The following is a 20,416-nucleotide window of genomic DNA, read 5'->3' on the forward strand; positions in this document are numbered from 1 at the left end:
ACCTTCATACTAGTGCGGGGAGCAGGGACAGGGCACACTGTACTCTCAAAGCCCACTCTATACCTGGTGCGTGGTACCGGCACTGGTGACACCGGGCTGAGGACAAGCACATCAGGATTAGTAGGGGGAGAAGATACAGTGTGTACAGGGCTCTGGAGACGCACAGGAGGCTTAGTGCGTGGTGCCGGAACTGGAGGCACCGAACTGGATACACGCACTACAGGGAGAGTGCGTGGAGGAGGAACAGGGCTCAGGAGACGCACTGGAGACCAGACACGTTGAGCCGGCCTCATGACACCTGGCTCAATACCCAATCTAGCCCTACCAGTGCGGGGAGGTGGAATAACCCGCACTGGGCTATGCACTCGTACAGGAGACACCGTGCGCTCTACTGCGTAACACGGCGCCTGCCCGTACTCCCGCTCTCCAAGGTAAGCCTGGGAAGTGGGCGCAGGTCTCCTACCTGCCCTTGGCCCACTACCTCTTAGCCCCCCCCCAAGAAATTTTTGGGTGTTACTCACGGGCTTTTTGGGCTTCTGTGCCAGACGCGTTCCCTCATAACTCCGGTTCCTCTCTCCGGTAGCCTCTGCTCTCCTCAGTGCCTCCAGCTGTTCCCATGGGAGGCGATCCCTACCAGCCAGGATCTCCTCCCATGTGTAGCAACCTTTCCCGTCCAATATATCGTCCCAAGTCCATTCCTCCTTCTTTTCCTGTCCCTTACTCCATTTACTCCGCTGCTTGGTTCTGGAGATTTGGTGGGTGATTCTGTAACGGCGGTCCTCCTCCTCTTCTACCGAAAAGGAGGAGTATTGATCGAACCAAGGCGCAGTGGAGTTTGAACACATATTTATTAAACGAAAACACGAACATAACTAAACTAACAAAACAACAAACGGTGTAGACAGACCTATACGACGAACTACATAAAACAAGAAGAACGCACGAATAGGACAAATATGACTACACAAACCGAACAAACCGTAACAGTCCCGTATGGTGCAAACAATTACACAGACACGGAAGACAATCACCCACAACGAACACTGTGACAACGCCTACCTAAATATGACTCTTAATTAGAGGAACGCCAAACACCTGCCTCTAATTAAGAGCCATACCAGGCAACCCAAAACCAACACAGAAACAGAAAACATAGAATGCCCACCCAACCTCACGTCCTGACCAACTAACACACATAACAAACTAACATAAATAGGTCAGGAACGTGACAATGGCATTTAATAACCATGATGCTACGGATGCTAACTCCTATGGTTCTAATAACGATGAGGATAGTAATGCTAATTCAAATGAATGTTGATAACGATGACACTACAGATTTGTATTTGTATTTATTAAGGATCCCCATGACTCTTCCTGTGGTCCTGCAAAATTAAGTCAGTTTATACAATTTTAAAAAACAATTTTAAAAACACCAGGGCCAACACATTCTCAAATGTTTTTTTTTGCCACATATTTATTAAACAGAAGAATGAGTGTGAGTTTTTGTCACAACCCGGCTCGTGGGAAGTGACAAAGAGCTCTTATAGGACCAGAGCACAAATAATAATATAATAATAATCAATAATTTAGCTCTTTATTTAGCCATCTTACATATAGAACCTTATTTGTTCATCGAAAATGGTGAATAACTCACCACAGGTTAATGAGAAGGGTGTGCTTGAAAGGATGGAGTTGTATTGGAGAGAGTCTCAGTCTTAAATCATTTTCCACACGGTCTGTGCCTGTATTTAGTTTTCATGCTAGTGAGGGCTGAGAATCCACTCTCACATAGGTACGTGGTTGCAAAGGGCATCAGTGTCTTAACAGCGTGATTTGCCAAGGCAGGATACTCTGAGCGCAGCCCAATCCAGTAATCTGGCAGTGGCTTCTGATTAAATTAAATTTAGAGGCTCTCTTGTTCAGATATCAGTAAGTGGACTAATAATGATGATGTTACTGATGCTAACTCCTATGCCACTAATAATGAGGATGCTAATGATGCTAACTCCTATGGCACTAATAATGAGGATGCTACTGATGCTAACTCCTATGACACTAATAATGATGACGCTACTGATGCTAACTCCTATTGCACTAATAATGAGGATGCTACTGATGTTAACTCCCATGGCACTGATAATGATGATGTTAAAATCAAATCAAATCACATTTTATTTGTCCCATACACATGGTTGGCAGATGTTAATGCGAGTGTAGCGAAATCCTTTTGCTTCTAGTTCCGACAATGCAGTAATAACCAACGAGTAATCTAACCTAACAATTCCACAACAACTACCTTATACACACAAGTCTAAAGGGATGAAGAATATGTACATAAAAATATATGAATGAGTGATGGTACAGAACGGCATAGGCAAGATGCAGTAGATGGTATAGAGTACAGTATATACATATGAGATGAGTAATGTAGGGTATGTAAACATTATATTAAGTGGCATAGTTTAAAGTGGCTAGTGATACATTTTTTACATCAATTCTTCCATTATTAAAGTGGCTGGAGTTGAGTCAGTATGTTGGCAGCAGTCACTCAATGTTAGTGGTGGCTGTTTAACAGTCTGATGGCCTTGAGATAGAAGCTGTTTTTCAGTCTCTCGGTCCCAGCTTTGATGCACCTGTACTGACCTCGCCTTCTGGATGATAGCGGGGTGAACAGGCAGTGGCTCGGGTGGTTGTTGTCCTTGATGATCTTTATGGCCTTCCTGTGCCATCGGGTGGTGTAGGTGTCCTGGAGGGCAGGTAGTTTGCCCCCGGTGATGCGTTGTGCAGACCTCACTACCCTCTGGAGAGCCTTACGGTTGTGTGCGGAGCAGTTGCCGTACCAGGCGGTGATACAGCCCGACAGGATGCTCTCGATTGTGCATCTGTAAAAGTTTGTGAGTGCTTTTGGTGACAAGCCAAATTTCTTCAGCCTCCTGAGGTTGAAGAGGCGCTGCTGCGCCTTCTTCACCACGCTGTCTGTGTGGGTGGACCAATTCAGTTTGTCCGTGATGTGTATGCCGAGGAACTTAAAACTTACTACCCTCTCCACTACTGTCCCGTCGATGTGAATAGGGGGGTGCTTCCTCTGCTGTTTCCTGAAGTCCACGATAATCTCCGTTGTTTTGTTGACGTTGATGTTACATATACTATCTCCTATGGCACTAATAATGAGGATGTTACTGATGCTAACTACTATGGCACTAATAATGAGGATGCTATTGATGCTAACTCCTATGGCACTAATAATGATGATGCTACTGATGCTAACTCCTATGGCACTAATAATATGGACGCAACTGATGCTAACTCCTATGATACAATAATGATGATTCTACTGATGCTAACTCCTATGACACTAATAATGAGGATGCTAATGAGGCTAACTCCTATGACACTAATAATGAGGATGCTAATGAGGCTAACTTCTATGGCACTAATAATGAGGATGCTAATGAGGCTAACTCCTATGACACTAATAATGAGGATGCTAATGAGGCTAACTTCTATGGCACTAATAATGAGGACGTAACTGATGCTAACTCCTATGGCACTAATAATGATGACGCTAATGATTCTAACTCCTATGGCACTAATAATGATGATGCTACTGATGCTAACTCCTATGCCACTAATAATGAGGATGCTACTGATGCTAACTCCTATGCCACTAATAATGAGGATGCTACTGATGCTAACTCCTATGGCACAAATAATGATGATGTTACTGATGCTAACTCCTATGCCACTAATAATGAGGATGCTACTGATGCTAACTCCTATGGCACAAATAATGATGATGTTACTGATGTTAACTCCTATGACACTAATAATGATGATTCTACCGATGCTAACTCCTATTGCACTAATAATGAGGATTCTACCGATGCTAACTCCTATTGCACTAATAATGATGACGCTACTGATGCTAACTCCTATGGCACTAATAATGATGATGCTACTGATGCTAATTCATATTGTACTAATAATGATGATGCTACTGATGCTAATTCATATGGTACTAATAATGATGACGCTACTGATGCTAACTCCTATGGCACTAACAATGATGATGCTACTGATGCTAGAGTCCTTGTAATGAAGATGATATTAATACTACCGTTTTTGTCTTCATTGATGTCGCTACTAGTGATAAAGCTACTGATAACTACACTAATATAATATAACATTTTATTGTAGATTATTGCATGCGTGACATTTCTGTAGTTTCTGTAATAAAAATGTCATTAGCCTCATCCCAGTAAGTGATCACATTTATAACATGATTCAACTATACTAGCCTCGTCCCAGTAAATTAACATATTTATAGCATGACTAAATGATACTAGCCTCGTCCCAGTAAATGAACACATGACTAAATGATACTAGCCTCGTCCCAGTAAATGAACACATGACTAAATGATACTAGACTCGTCCCAAGTAAATGAACACATGGCTAAATGATACTAGCCTCGTCCCAGTAAATGAACACATGACTAAATGATACTAGCCTCGTCCCAGTAAATGAACACATGACTAAATGATACTAGCCTCGTCCCAGTAAATGAACACATGACTAAATGATACTAGCCTCATCCCAGTAAATGAACACATGACTAAATGATAGCAGCCTCGTCCCAGTAAATGAACACATGACTAAATGATAGGAGCCTAGTCCCAGTAAATGAACACATGACTAAATGATAGCAGCCTCGTCCTAGTAAATGAACACATTTGTAACATGACTAAATGATAGCAGCCTCGTCCTAGTAAATTAACACATTTGTAACATGACTAAATGATAGCAACCTCGTCCCAGTAAATGAACACATGACTAAATGATAGCAGCCTCGTCCCAGTAAATGAACACATGACTAAATGATAGCAGCCTAGTCCCAGTAAATGAACATATTTATAACATGATTAAAACGGGTGTCCTAGTTACACTACTGTAACTGGCACAAGCTTGGCTGGAGGTATGTGTGTGTGAATGTGTGCGTGCGCGCGCGCGTGTGTGTCTGCGTGTGTGTGTGTGTGTGTATATAATGCAGTATCTTAGGATGACCTTGATCACTGAAGCTCTACACACACAACAACAAAAAACACACTGGACTCCTGCCAACACTCTGCCATGTGTGTGTGTGCACACATACATGTGCTTCTGAACATGTGTGTCTGTGTGTTTGTTTGTGTGTTTGTGTGTGCGTGTAGTCTGAGCAGAATCAAAAAGGTTTCTTCCTTCACCACTTGCCAGATGTCCCTACCAGGACTGTTACTGTGGCAGATTCAGATCGGTCTCTATCTGCTCTCTGTGTGTGTGTGTGTGTGTGTGTGTGTGTGTGTGTGTGTGTGTGTGTGTGTGTGTGTGTGTGTGTGTGTGTGTGTGTGTGTGTGTGTGTGTGTGTGTGTGTGTGTGTGTGTGTGTGTGTGTGTGTGTGTGTGTGTGTGTGTGTGTGTGTGTGTGTGTGTGTGTGTGTGTGTGTTTGGGGTGCAGGGCAGGTGGGTGCGGGTGGGTGTATGGGGGGGGTTGGCATGGTCTCTATGGTGATGAGACAAGCTGCCGGTTTGGATGAAACATCCATCACTGGGAGGGAAGGGCATTGTGGAGTTTCACTATTATGGGTGCGGATAGGGAGGGTAGAATGGGTGGGGAAAGGGAGAAGGTAGGGAGGGGAAAGGAGTGGATGAGGAGGAGAAGAGAGGGAGCGTTAATATGTATATTAAAATGAGTAGTAGACTGTCTATAAAACTGAGTTTCAAAAGCACCTAGTTTATAACTGCTGTACTCCACTATGACACAAAAGGTGTGTGCGTCTGGAAGGGGCGAAGTTGTCTGCATTTCTCACTGAAAGCGAATAGGAGGGAGGGAGGGAGGGAGGGAGGGAGGGAGGGAGGGAGGGAGGGACGGAGGGAGGGAGGGAGGAAGAGAAGAGTGGTGCAGTGTGAGTCGTGTGGCAGTGCTTTGCCTCGATCTCTTCACAGCACATCCTCCTCTCCTCCTCCTCCTTTTTCCTTGACACACCTCTAATAGAGGAGCGACCGGGAGCCGTTTTTATCCGTCGCTGGAGTGGGATAACACACACACCTCAGCCTCAGTCATGGTGTTCATCAGCTTGGCACTCAAATCTGTCCTGAAGTACTTCAACAGGAACAACAGCGGTAAGACACTGTATGACTATTCTGTGACAGGGGTGTGTTAGGGGGTTTGTCTGTGTGAGCAGGCCGATTGCTCAAGAGGGACTTCGGAATTGGACGTCTATCCATGTCCTGAGGACGTCAATTAACGCCTTCTAGACCGGCCACTAGAAACTTGGGTGTAATCCCCAACTAGCTCGCACAGTCTCACCAGATCAGAATTAGACATTCTTCCATTTTTCTCAAACGCCACATTTCGAAGTTCGTTTTTTTTAAGGTTTAAGTTGAGGCATTAACTCCAAATTCTTATATTCAGGCATTAACTCTGGATGATTAAGATTTGGGATTGGCTTAAACATCAAAAACAACTTTCTACTGCTGGGTTCAAACTTAACAGCCTTAAGGTTAAGCATCATCTCAGAGTGGTTAAGGTAAGGGTTAAGGTTATGAATAGGCTTAAAACTCATCTAAAAAAAAACGCTCTATCACTGGGTTCAAACAGCGCTAATTGATGCCCCCTAGTGGCCGGTTTCCACGATGGACGTCACACATGGATGGACGTCGAAAATTGACTTGTATCACTGGTGTCCTGGCTGGTTGACTGTTTCCTCCTAGTGTTAGTCATTTGTATTTATTTATTTACTTATTCTTCCTATCAAAAACCTTAACCCGTCATAATGACTTCCTAAACGTAATATTTTACCCTATCAAAAACCTTAACCCGTCATAATGACTTCCTAAACGTAATATTTTACCCTATCAAAAACGTTAACCCTTCGTAATGACTTCCTAAACGTAATATTTTACCCTATCAAAAACGTTAACCCTTCGTAATGAGTTCCTAAACGTAATATTTTACCCTATCAAAAACCTTAAACTTCTAAATGTGACGTTTGGAGCAACTTTTGAAAATGTGACGTTTAGATGAATGTGGATCAACATCTAATTCTGCAGTGAGACTGTGAGACCTAATTAGCGTGAGACTGTGAGAGATGAGAAAATGTGTGAGTGAGATATGTCTGAATCTGAATTACTCAACTTCAGAATCAGAGGCTTGTGTATGGAGTGACCTCGATGGTCCAGAGGAGCTCCAGGACAACATGCAAAGAAGATGCTGGAGACGTGTGTGTGTGTGTGTGTGTGTGTGTGTGTGTGTGTGTGTGTGTGTGTGTGTGTGTGTGTGTGTGTGTGTGTGTGTGTGTGTGTGTGTGTGTGTGTGTGTGTGTGTGTGTGTGTGTGTGTGTGTGTGTGTGTGTGTGTGTGTGTGTGTGTGTGTGTGTGTGTTTGTTTGTTTGTTTGTTTGTTTGTTTGTTTGTGTGAGAGAGAGTATGTGTGCATGCGTCCATGTGAGTGTGCATGCGTACGTGTGTGAATACAGGCATGCATGCACGTGTGTGTATGTGAATGAAGCTGTATGCACACGTCCCCAACACTCAGTGCAGTGTTTCTCCTAGGTCACCTTGACTAGTGCTGAGAGGAGAGGGCGAAACAGAAGTGTGTGTGTGTTAGAGGTGTTTCATTCTAAGGAGGTTTTTTTCACACGCCAGGTCATGGATATATTACGCAGCCAGCTCACCTCCCGTCCCTTCCCTTTCTTAACCCATCCCTCCCTCCCCAGCCAGCTCACCTCCCCTCCCTTCCCTCCCTCCCTCCCTCCCTCCCTCCCTCCCCAGCCAGCTCACCTACCCTCCCTTCCCTTCCTCAACCCATCCCTCCCTCCCCAGCCAGCTCACCTCCCCTCCCTTCCCTTCCCTTCCTCAATCCATCCCTCCCTCCCCAGCCAGCTCACCTCCCCTCCCTTCCCTTCCTCAATCCATCCCTCCCTCCCTCCCCAGCCAGCCAGCTCACCTCCCCTCCCTTCCCTTCCTCAATCCATCCCTCCCTCCCTCCCCAGCCAGCTCACCTCCCCTCCCTTCCCTTCCTCAACCCATCCCTCCCTCCCCAGCCAGCTCACCTCCCCTCCCTTCCCTTCCTCAATCCATCCCTCCCTCCCTCCCCAGCCAGCTCACCTCCCCTCCCTTCCCTTCCTCAATCCATCCCTCCCTCCCCAGCCAGGTCACCTCCCTCCCTCCCTCCCTCCCTCCCTCCCTCCCTCCCTCCCTCCCTCCCACCCTCCCTCCCTCCCTCCCTCCCTCCCTCCCTCCCATCCTCCCTCCCTCCCTCCCTCCCTCCCTCCCTCCCTCCCCAGCCAGCTCACCTCCCCTCCCTCCCCTTCCTCAATCCCTCCCTCCCTCCCTCCCTCCCTCCCTCCCTTTTTTTCACTTTCAGTTTCACTTACTTAGCTAGCAAATGCAGCCAGCTAGTTTAGCCTACTGAAACACCCTGCTCAAACAGAGGGATGCTATGTTAGCTAGCTGGCTATGACTGTCCAACACAACACTGGAACACTTCCAAGACAAAGTAAGCTTTAGGTATTACTCATGTATTGCCACCGGGGCCCGTCCCTGTAACTGCTTACTGACTGCTTACTGACTGACTGTGACGTTACTGCATGATTGTAGTGGGTTTACTAACGCATTAGTTCTATTAGCTATGATGACTATGACGTTACTTTAGCTAATATGGGGACAGCGATGTAGGCTGTGTGTAGCGGTTATGATATGGTTTGGCTTGGAAAGGTTTTTTCGCCTGGTCACATACAGCTGATGTGTTGTGCATTGAAATCCACAAGCGAAGGGAAGAGGTGAAAGTAGGAGAATACATAACGTAGATGCCAGAAGGAATACAACGTGACTGCTATGAAAGTGAACTGTGTTTACGTGTGATCAGGGGTGTATTCATTCCGTCGGATTCTGTTGTTGAAAAACGTTTCTTAAAATGGAAGCAAACGGAACATAACAGGGGATTAACATACCTGAATTTGTCCAATAGAAACTCTCGTTTGCAACTGCTGAACTGAAGATTACACCCACTATCAGCTAGATGCAGGCAAGAGTGTGCAAGGCGGTATTGAATGTCATTGTCTGTCATCTCAAATGTGTCTCTCAACCTGTGTGCACCTACAGTACGTTGCAAGCTTTCATTCATAGTCTAGGTTGTAGCAACCTCATGATGGGTATAGAGAGATTTTAGTATCATGTAGTAGCCTAAACCTCTCGATGTTACATTGAAACTGGGTGAATGGAATATGAATGACGGTCATCCAATATGCTGTAATAGAAATAAGGCCGTGTTCATGAAAACAAAATAAATCCTCCTGGTTCTGAAACCATCACGGTCACCTAATAATCCCCAGTTTACAATTGGCTCATTCATCCCCCTCCTCTCCCCTGTAACTATTCCCCAGGTCGTTGCTGCAAATGAGAATGTGTTCTCAGTCAACTTACCTGGTAAAATAACGGATAAATAAAAATAAATTTAAAAAACGACACTGGCGTGTCCCTTCACAGTCCTCGCTATTCCGTAAGGTGTATTTTTATCTGTTTTTTAAATCAGATTTTACTACTTGCGTCAATTACTTGATGTAGAATAGAGTTCCATGTAGTCATGGCTCTATGTAGTACTGTGCACCTCCCATAGTCTGTTCTGGACTTGGGGACTGTGAAGAGACCCCTGGTGGCAAGTCTTGTGGGATATGCATGGGTGTCTGAACTGTGTGCTAGTAGTTTAAACAGACATCTCGGTGCATTCAGCATGTCAACACTTCTTACAAAAACAGGTAGTGGTGAAGTCAATCTCTCCTCCACTTTGAGCCAGGAGAGATTGACATGCATATTATTAATTTTAGCTCTCTGTGTAACTGCTGGACTAATGAACTCTCTGTGTATATTTCGCTACACTCTCATTAACATCTGCTAACAATGTGTATGTGACCAATAAACGTTGATGTGATTTGATTTAAAGGCCAGCCGTGCTGCCCTGTTCTCAGCCAATTGTAGGTCCCTCTTTTCTGGTGCCTGACCACACGATTGAACAGTAGTCCAGGAACGACAAAACTAGGGCCTGTAGGACCTGCCTTGTTGATAGTGCTGTTAAGAAGGTAGAAACTAGGGCCTGTAGGACCTGCCTTGTTGATAGTCCTGTTAAGAAGGTAGAAACTAGGGCCTGTAGGACCTGCCTTGTTGATAGTGCTGTTAATAAGGTAGAAACTAGGGCCTGTAGGACCTGCCTTGTTGATAGTGCTGTTAAGAAGGTAGAAACTAGGGCCTGTAGGACCTGCCTTGTTGATAGTGTTGTTAAGTAGGTAGAGACTAGGGCCTGTAGGACCTGCCTTGTTGATAGTGTTGTTGAGAAGGTAGAGCAGCGCTTTATTATGGACAGACTTCTCCCCATCTTAGCTACTGTTGTATCAATATGTTTTGACCATGACAGTTTACAATCCAGGGATACTCCAAGCAGTTTAGTCTCCTCAACTTGCTCAATTTCCACATTATTTATTACAAGATTTAGTTGAGCTTTAGGGTTTAGTGAATGATTTGTCCCAAATACGATGCTTTTAATTTCAGAAATATTTACGACTAGCTTATTCCTTGCCATCCATTCTGTAACTAACAGCAGCTCTTTGTTAAGTGCTGCAGTGATTTCAGTCGCTGTAGTAGGTTATGTGTATAGTGTTGAGTCATACATAGACACCCTGGCTTTACGTGACACTGTGAGAGCTTGTTGATATTACAGGTAATAGATAAGAGATAGATAAATAAATAGATAATAGACTGATGGATATTTAGGCTGTATTTTCCCCTCTGTTCTCTTTCTCTCTACTGTGATCACACACACACACACACACACACACACACACACACACACACACACACACACACACACACACACACACACACACACACACACACACACACACACACACACACACACACACACACACACACACAGACCACCCACACACAGACCACCCACACACAGACCACCCACACACAATGGTATTTGTAATTTGTGAGGAAATCTGTGTGTTTGTGTGTGTGTTTGCCTGTGTCTGTGTTGTAATGAATGAAAATAAATATCTCTCTTTCTCTCTCTTTTTTCCATCTGTCTCCTTCTACCCTTCTGTCTCTCTCTCTCCTTTGTCTCTATCTCTCTCTCTGTCTCCCTCTACCTCTCTGTCTCTCTCTCCCTCTCTGTTTCTCTCTGTCTCCCCTACCTCTCTGTCTCTCTCTGTCTCTCTCTCTTTCTGTCTCCCTCTGTCCCCCTTGTCTCCCTTTACCTCTCTGTCTCTCTCTCTCTCTCTATATCTCCCTCTCTTTCGTTCTCTCTCTCCGTCTCTCTCTCTCTCTATCTCTCCCTCTCTTTCGTTCTCTCTCTCCGTCTCTCTCTCTAGCTGTCAGACTGGACGAGGACAAAAAGTGGTCGGTACACTACACTTCCCAGAAGCCTCAGCAGGAGACACGGCCCTCTTGTGTGGATGACCGCCGTTCCGTGCTAAGAGGTAAGAGGTCAGGGGTCAGGGAGGAGGGGTCATGTTAGAGGTGATAGGTGAGGGATCTACCTAAATACCTCACTACCCACTGGTCACAGAAGTCAGTTTAACGTCTAATTTATATACAGTCGTGGCCAAAAGTTTTGAGAATGACACACTCAGTTTGTATGATGGCAATTTGCATATTCTCCAGAATGTTATGAAGAGTGATCAGATGAATTGCAATTAATTGCAAAGTCCCTCTTTGCCATGCAAATTAACTGAATCCCCAAAAAACATTTCCACTGCATTTCAGCCCTGCCACAAAAAGACCAGTTGACATCATGTCAGTGATTCTCTTGTTAACACATGTGTGAGTGTTGACGAGGACAAGACTGGAAGCTTCAAAAGGAGGGTGGTGCTTGGAATCATTGTTCTCCCTCTGTCAACCATGGTTACCTGCAAGGAAACACGTGCCGTCGTCATTGCTTTGCACAAAAAGGGCTTCACAGGCAAGGATATTGCTGCCAGTAAGATTGCACCTAAATCAACCATTTATCACATCATCAAGAACTTCAAGGAGAGCGGTTTAATTGTTGTGAAGAAGGCTTCAGGGCGCCCAAGAAAGTCCAGCAAGTGCCAGGATCGTCTCCTAAAGTTGATTCAGCTGCGGGATCAGGGCACCACCAGTACAGAGCTTGCTGAGGAATGGCAGCAGGCAGGTGTGAGTGCATCTGCATGCACAGTGAGGTGAAGACTTTTGGAGGATGGCCTGGTGTCAAGAAGGGCAGCAAAGAAGCCACTTCTCTCCAGGAAAAACATCAGGGACAGACTGATATTCTGCAAAAGGTACAGGGATTGGACTGCTGAGGACTGGGGTAAAGTAATTTTCTCTGATGAATCCCCTTTCCGATTGTTTGGGGCATCCGGAAAAAAGCTTGTCCGGAGAAGACAAGGTGAGCACTACCATCAGTCCTGTGTCATTCCAACAGTAAAGCATCCTGAGACCATTCATGTGTGGGGTTGCTTCTCAGCCAAGGGAGTGGGCTCACTCACAATTTTGCCTAAGAACACAGCCATGAATAAAGAATGGTACCAACACATCCTCCGAGAGCAACTTCTCCCAACCATCCAGGAACAGTTTGGTGACCAACAATGCCTTTTCCAGCATGATGGAGCACCTTGCCATAAGGCAAAAGTGATAACTAAGTGGCTCGGGGAACAAAACATCAATATTTTGGGTCCATGGCCAGGAAACTCCCCAGACCTTAATCCCATTGAGAACTTGTGGTCAATCCTCAAGAGGCGGGTGGACAAACAAAAAACCCACAAATTCTGACAAACTCCAAGCATTGATTATGCAAGAATGGGCTGCCATCAGTCAGGATGTGGCCCAGAAGTTAATTGACAGCATGCCAGGGCGGATTGCAGAGGTCTTGAAAAAGAAGGTTCAACACTGCAAATATTGACACTTTGCATCAACTTCATGTAATTGTCAATAAAAGCCTTTGACACTTTTGAAACGCTTGTAATTATACTTAATTATACTTACTGTAATTATACAGTATTCCATAGTAACATCTGCCAAAAATTATCTAAAGACACTGAGGCAGCAGACTTTGTGAAAATTTATATTTGTGTCTTTCTCAAAACTTTTGACCACGACTGTACATATATACGTAAATTCAATATGAAATCAAAAGCAAATCATTGGATTTAGGTTAGAAGTTGAATGAAAAAAAAAAAAAAATCCCTTTACTTTTGTTTTCCATATCGAATCAACATCATCACATTGAATGTTTTTTTTTGTTTGTTGTTGAAAAGACGCAGAACCAACGTTGTTTCAACGTTGGACTGGTGATAGAAAACATGTTGTTAACTCCCTCTGTTTGGCTAGCCAATCAGATGGTTTTAAATCTCAGAGGGGAAGTGAAGGAGGTCACTCTTCAGGAAGAAAAGGGAATTAGACGTAGTTTATTTATATAGACGGATTAGAGTTGAGTCTGTTTCTATCTAGCTCATCTGGCTAGACTCTTTCAGTATGAACACACAGTTGGGCAACACATTTATCTGACCTCTCCTTGTACAGACAAACAGATGCATTGCTTACAAATAACATTGATATGCTGAATTAGTATAATATATATAATATATATATATAATATATATAAATAAATGTAGCTGTGTACCCACTCTAGCACCAGGGTCAGCACACTCTCCAATGTTTTTCTCTTTATTTTTTTCTCTCAGTCTTAAGTCATTTTCCACACACAGTCTGTGCCTGTATTTAGTTTTCAGGCTAGTGAGGGCCGAGAATCCACTCTCACATAGGTACGGGGTTGCAAAGGGCATCAGTGTCTTAACAGCGCGATTTTCCAAGGCAGGATACTCTGAGCGCAGCAGAACCGCTTGTTGCGATTTCGATGAGGCTCTCTTGTTCAGATATAGGTAAGGGGACTGGAGGCAGGGCATGAAAGGGATAACGAATCCAGTTGTTTGTGTCATCCGTTTCGGGAAAGTACCTGCTTAATTGCGCACCCAACTCACTCAGGTGCGTCGCTATATAACATTTGACGTTGTCCATAAGCTTGAGTTCATTTGCACACAAAAAATTATACAATGATGAAAAGACCTGTGTGTTGTCCTTGTTAATGCAGACAGAGAAGAGCTCCAATTTCTTAATCATAGCCTCAAGATTCAGATCATTCAGGCGAGAAAAAACATCACCCAAATAGGCCAGTCGTGTGAGAAACTCGTCATCATGCAAGCGGTCAGACAAGTAAAAATGATGGTCAGTAAAGAAAACTTTAAGCTCGTCTCTCAATTAAAATTAACGTGTCAATACTTTGTCTCTTGATAACCAGCGCACTTCTGTTTGTTGTAAAAGCTTTATATGGTCTCTGCCCATATCATTTCATTGTGCAGAAAATACAGGAGAGTTCAGGGGCCTTGCTTTAACAAAGTTAACCATTTTCACTGTAGTGTCCAAAACGTCTTTCAAGTTATGAAATCAAATCAAATTTTATTTGTCACGTGCATCGAATTCAACAGGTGTAGACCTTACAGTGAAATGCTTACTTACAGGCTCTAACCAATAGTGCAAAAAAGGTATTAGGTGAACAATTGGTAAGTAAAGAAATAAAAACAACTGTAAAAAGACAGTGAAAAATAAAAGTAGCGAGGCTACATACAGGCACCGGTTAGTCAGGCTGATTGAGGTAGTATGTACAGTACATGTAGGTATGGTTAAAGTGACTATGCATGTATGATGAACAGAGAGTAGCAGAAGCATAAAAAGAGGGGGTGGTGGGTGGCAGGACACAATGCAGATAGCCCGGTTAGCCAATGTGCGGGAGCACTGGTTGGTCGGGCCATTTGAGGTAGTATGTACATGAATGTATAGTTAAAGTGACTATGTATATATGATAAACAGAGAGTAGCAGCAGCGTAAAAGAGGGGTTGGGGGGGAGGGGGGGCACACAGTGCAAATAGTCCGGGTAGCTATTTGATTACCTGTTCAGGGGTCTTATGGCTTGGGGGTAAAAACTGTTGAGAAGCCTTTTTGTCCTAGACTTGGCACTCCAGTACCGCTTGCCATGCGGTAGTAGAGAGAACAGTCTATGACTGGGGTGGCTGGGGTCTTTGACAATTTTTAGGGCTTTCCTCTGACACCGCCTGGTGTAGAGGTCCTGGATGGCAGGCAGCTTAGCCCCAGTGGTGTACTGGGCCGTACGCACTACCCTCTGTAGTGCCTTGCGGTCGGAGGCCGAGCAGTTGGCGTACCAGGCAGTGATGCAACCAGTCAGGATGCTCTCGATGTTGCAGCTGTAGAACCGTCTGAGGATCTGAGGACCCATGCCAAATCTTTTTAGTTTCCTGAGGGGGGGGGGCATTCTTGGTAGCAAGAGGTGGATGCTGCAGTGTACCCAAGTGGCGTCGGGTGCAACTGCTTACACGCGAGTTACCACTCCACTATGTCTCCCTGTCATGGCTTGATCCCAAAATATCTTGAGCACCAAAGTCCATTTGATGTCACAAAGCTGTCCAGTACTTTAAAAATATCCTCTCCTGTTGTCCTGCTTTTCAGTGGTTTCCAGAAGAGGATGTCTTCCTTAATTGACCCCACATAAACTTAACGGACATATACCAGGAGCTGCGCCAGGCCTGCCACGTCTGTTGACTCATCCATGTAACGTCTAGAATTCACTGGCTTGTATGCAAAGCAGTAATTGTTTCAAAACATCTCCTGCCATGTCACTGATGCGTCGTGAAACAATGTTGTTTGATGAAGACATTGTCTGTATAGATTTTTTGGCCTTTTCCCCCAGCATTGTCCCAGCCATATCATCGGCAGCAGGGAGAGCGCACGGTGTCTCCAGTGCTCGTTCACATCCCAGCTCACCGCATCTGCCGGGCTAGGACGGATGGTGCCGGCTCAGCGTGCCTGGTCTCCAGTGCGTCTCTTCGGCCCAGGATATCCTGCGCCGGCTCTGCGCACTGTGTCTCTGGTGCGTCTGCACAGCCCAGTACGTCCTGTGCCAGCGCCCCGCATTAGTAGGGTGAATATAACCATCCAGCCAGGACGAGTTTTGCAGGCTCTACGCTCGAGACCTCCAGTGCGCCTCCACGGCCCAGTGTATCCGGTGCCAGCGCCAAGAACCAAGCCTCCAGTATGTCTCCCCAGCCTGGTGAGTCCTGTGCCTGCTGCCAGAACCAGGCTTCCTGTTTGTCTCCCCAGCCTGGTGAGCCCTGTGGCTGCTCCACGTACCAGACTGCCCATACGTCTCCCCACTCCAGTGATGATCCATGGCAAGGAGCCTCCAGTTATGATCCATGGCAAGAAGCCTCCAGTGATGATCCATGGCAAGAAGCCTCCAGTGATGATCCATGGCACGAAGCCTCCAGTGATGATCCATGGCACGAAGCCTCCAGTGACGAGTCATGGCACGAAACCCACAACGACGGTCCCCAGTCCGGAGTCTCCAGTGACGGTCCCCAGTCCGGAGCGTCCAGCGACGGCCTCCAGTCCAGAGCCTCCAGCGACGGCCTCCAGTCCTGAGCCTCCAGCGACGGCCTCCAGTCCAGAGCCTCCAGCGACGGCCTCCAGTCCAGAGCCTCCAGCGACGGCCTCCAGTCCAGAGCCTCCAGCGACGGTCTCCAGTCCGAAGCCTCCAGCGACGGTCCCCAGTCCAGGGCCCGCAATGAGGGTCCCCAGTCCGGAGTCTCCAGCGATGGTCCCCAGTCCAGGGCCCGCTACGAGGGTGTCCAGTCCGGGGCCCGCAGCGAGGATCCCCAGTCCGGGGCCCGCAGCGAGGATCCCCAGTCCGGGGCCAGCTACGAGGGTCCCCAGTCCGGGGCCAGCTACGAGGGTCCCCAGTCCGGGGCCAGCTACGAGGGTCCCCAGTCCAGGGCCAGCTACGAGGGTCCCCAGTCCGGGGCCAGCTACGAGGGTCCCCAGTCCGGGGATGACGACGAGGTGCCACCAAAGTGGGGTGAGCCAGAGGTGGAGCGGGGTCTGCGTCCCGCACCTGAGGATAGATGCCCACCCAGACCCTCCCCTATAGGTTCAGGTTTTTCCCTCCTTTCAGTGTGGGTAGTTATCTTTGTTAGTGGCACTCAGCCCTGTAAGCTTCACGGTTGTTTTCTTCGTTTGTTGTTTTGTTGGCGACATAAAAGGAATATGTACACTCACCACGCTGCACTTTGGTCCACTTCTTTTGACAGCCGTGACAGATATCTGTTGCTTTTATACAAGTTTTACATTCTTAATACTTATTTTTCAAATTGGCATGTTATGTTTCTAAATGTCTTAACACAGTATAAATACAGTATAGAGTGCATACATTTTTCGAATGGCCACACACACACACACACACACACACACACACACACACACACACACACACACACACACACACACACACACACACACACACACACACACACACACACACACACACACATATCGGCATGTCCTTCACAATGTCATCTCTTTCCATGACTGTCCTTCTCTCTCTCTTTTTCTCTCTTCTCCTTCTCTACCTTCTCCCTGCATTGCTCCTCCATCACTCCTTATCTTCCTCTCCCTCTTCCTCTCTACCTCTCCTCCTCTTTTAGTCCTTCTCCCTCTGTTGAATTTAGGTCATCTACTCTGGTTTCTCTCTTTGGGGAGTGAAAGCGCGAACCACTGCTTTTAACCAGGGCAAGGTGACCGGAAGCATGACCGAATACAAACAGTGTAGCTATTCTCTCCGCAAGGCAATCAAACAGGCTAAGTCCCAGTACAGAGACAAAATCGAGTCGCAATTCAACAGCTCAGACACAAGAGGTATGTGGCAGGGTCTACAGTCAATCACGGATTACAAAAAGAAAACCAGCCCCGTCGCGGACCAGGATGTCTTGCTCCCAGACAGGCTAAACAACTTTTTTGCCCGCTTTGAGGACAATACAGTGCCACTGACACGGCCCCCTACCAAAACCTGCGGGTTCTCCTTCACTGCAGCCGAGGTGAGTAAAACATTTAAACGTGTTAACCCTCGCAAGGCTGCAGGCCCAGACGGCATTCCCAGCCGCGTCCTCAGAGCATGCGCAGACCAGCTGGCTGGTGTGTTTACGGACATATTCAATCAATCCTTATCCCAGTCTGCTGTTCCCACATGCTTCAAGAGGGCCACCATTGTTCCTGTTCCCAAGAAAGCTAAGGTAACTGAGCTAAACGACTACCGCCCCGTAGCACTCACTTCCGTCATCATGAAGTGCTTTGAGAGACTAGTCAAGGACCATATCACCTCCACCCTACCGGACACCCTAGACCCACTCCAATTTGCTTACCGACCCAATTGGTCCACAGACGACGCAATCGCAACCACACTGCACACTGACCTAACCCATCTGGACAAGAGGAATACCCATGTGAGAATGCTGTTCATCGATTACAGCTCAGCATTTAACACCATAGTACCCTCCAAACTCGTCATCAAGCTCGAGACCCTGGGTCTCGACCCCGCCCTGTGCAACTGGGTCCTGGACTTCCTGACGGGCCGCCCCCAGGTGGTGAGGGTAGGTAACAACATCTCCACCCCGCTGATCCTCAACACTGGGGCCCCACAAGGGTGCGTTCTGAGCCCTCTCCTGTACTCCCTGTTCACCCACGACTGCGTGGCCATGCACGCCTCCAACTCAATCATCAAGTTTGCGGATGACACTACAGTGGTAGGCTTGATTACCAACAACGACGAGACGGCCTACAGGGAGGAGGTGAGGGCCCTCGGAGTGTGGTGTCAGGAAAATAACCTCACACTCAACGTCAACAAAACAAAGGAGATGATTGTGGACTTCAGGAAACAGCAGAGGGAGCACCCCCCTATCCACATCGACGGGTCAGTAGTGGAGAAGGTGGAAAGTTTTAAGTTCCTCGGTGTACACATCACGGACAAACTGAATTGGTCCACCCACACAGACAGCGTTGTGAAGAAGGCGCAGCAGCGCCTCTTCAACCTCAGGAGGCTGAAGAAATTCGGCTTGTCACCAAAAGCACTCACAAACTTCTACAGATGCACAATCGAGAGCATCCTGTCGGGCTGTATCACCGCCTGGTACGGCAACTGCTCCGCCCACAACCGTAAGGCTCTCCAGAGGGTAGTGAGGTCTGCAGAACGCATCACCAGGGGCAAACTACCTGCCCTCCAGGACACCTACACCACCCGATTGAGAGAGAGAGAGAGAGAGAGAGAGAGAGAGAGAGAGAGAGAGGAAAATGTCATTGTTCCCACTGCAGCTCCTCGACACAGCAGACACAGTGCTGCAGCTAACTCTAACAAAATGCATCTCTGATCCAAATGCTGCTCACGTAGACCGAATGTGTTCAATACCAATGTCCTTCTTCATGGTCCTGTATTTGATCATTAACGAGCTATCCTGTGTTTGTGTATGTGTGTGTGCGTGTGTGTGTATGCGTGTGTGTGTGTGTGTGTGTGTGTGTGTTCCAGAGTGCAGCAAGAAGCTAAGGAGAGTTGAGTATGGCAGTTCACAGTACTTCTCCCAAAACCCTGCCTACCTCAGCCCCAGCACATCAGAAAACAGGCTGCATGATGACAAGGGCAGGAACGACAGACACCGGAAAAAGGTAAACACACACACATACTCACATACTCACATACTCACACACTCACATACTCACACACTCACACACACACACACACACACACACACACACACACACTCACACATACTCACATACTCACACACTCACACACACACTCACTCACTCACTCACTCACTCACTCACTCACTCACTCACTCACTCACTCACTCACTCACTCACTCACTCACTCACTCACTCACTCACTCACTCACTCACTCACTCACTCACTCACTCACTCACTCACTCACTCACTCACTCACTCACTCACTCACTCACTCACATCCCCCTCTCTCTCTCTCTCTCTCTCTCTCTCTCTCTCTCTCTCTCTCTCTCTCTCTCTCTCTCTCTCTCTCTCTCTCTCTCTCTCTCTCTCTCTCTCTCTCTCTCTCTCTCTCTCTCTCTCTCTCTCTCTCTCTCTCTCTCTCTCTCTCTCTCTCTCTCTCTCTCTCTCTCTCTCTCTCTCTCTCTCTCTCTCTCTGGGGAAGACTTAATATGAACTAATGATTGCAACACAACCTCATCACAACTTAATCAACTTAATGTGTGTGTGTGTGTGTAACCCTCTCTCTAATGTCCAGCCGGTTGCTCTTCATTCCCATCAGTGAATTAGACTATTAGACTGATCAGTGATATATACATATATATATACATACAGAGCATTTGGAAAGTATTCAGACCCCTTGACTTTTCCACATTTTGTTACATTACAGCCTTATTCTAAAATATATTAAATTATTATTTTACCTCATTAATCTACACACAATACCCAATAATGACAAAGCAAAAAC

The 20,416-nt window shown here is 46.4% G+C and overlaps 1 protein-coding gene across 1 annotated transcript in view; it reads left to right on the top strand.

Moving 5' to 3' along the window:
• The first annotated feature begins 5,961 nt into the window (after positions 1-5,961).
• The window catches only part of LOC139563584 (NHS-like protein 1), a 25,897-nt gene continuing 11,442 nt past the window's right edge, over positions 5,962-20,416 (top strand). Inside the window, exons 1-3 of the mRNA XM_071382368.1 lie at positions 5,962-6,159; positions 11,408-11,515; positions 19,474-19,610. Coding sequence (XP_071238469.1) covers positions 6,099-6,159; positions 11,408-11,515; positions 19,474-19,610 — 306 coding nt within the window. The 5' untranslated portion in view covers positions 5,962-6,098. The remainder of the gene's footprint in view (positions 6,160-11,407; positions 11,516-19,473; positions 19,611-20,416) is intronic.

The sequence above is a fragment of the Salvelinus alpinus genome, chromosome 34 (genome assembly GCF_045679555.1).
Source record: "Salvelinus alpinus chromosome 34, SLU_Salpinus.1, whole genome shotgun sequence".
Taxonomy (NCBI): domain Eukaryota; kingdom Metazoa; phylum Chordata; class Actinopteri; order Salmoniformes; family Salmonidae; genus Salvelinus; species Salvelinus alpinus.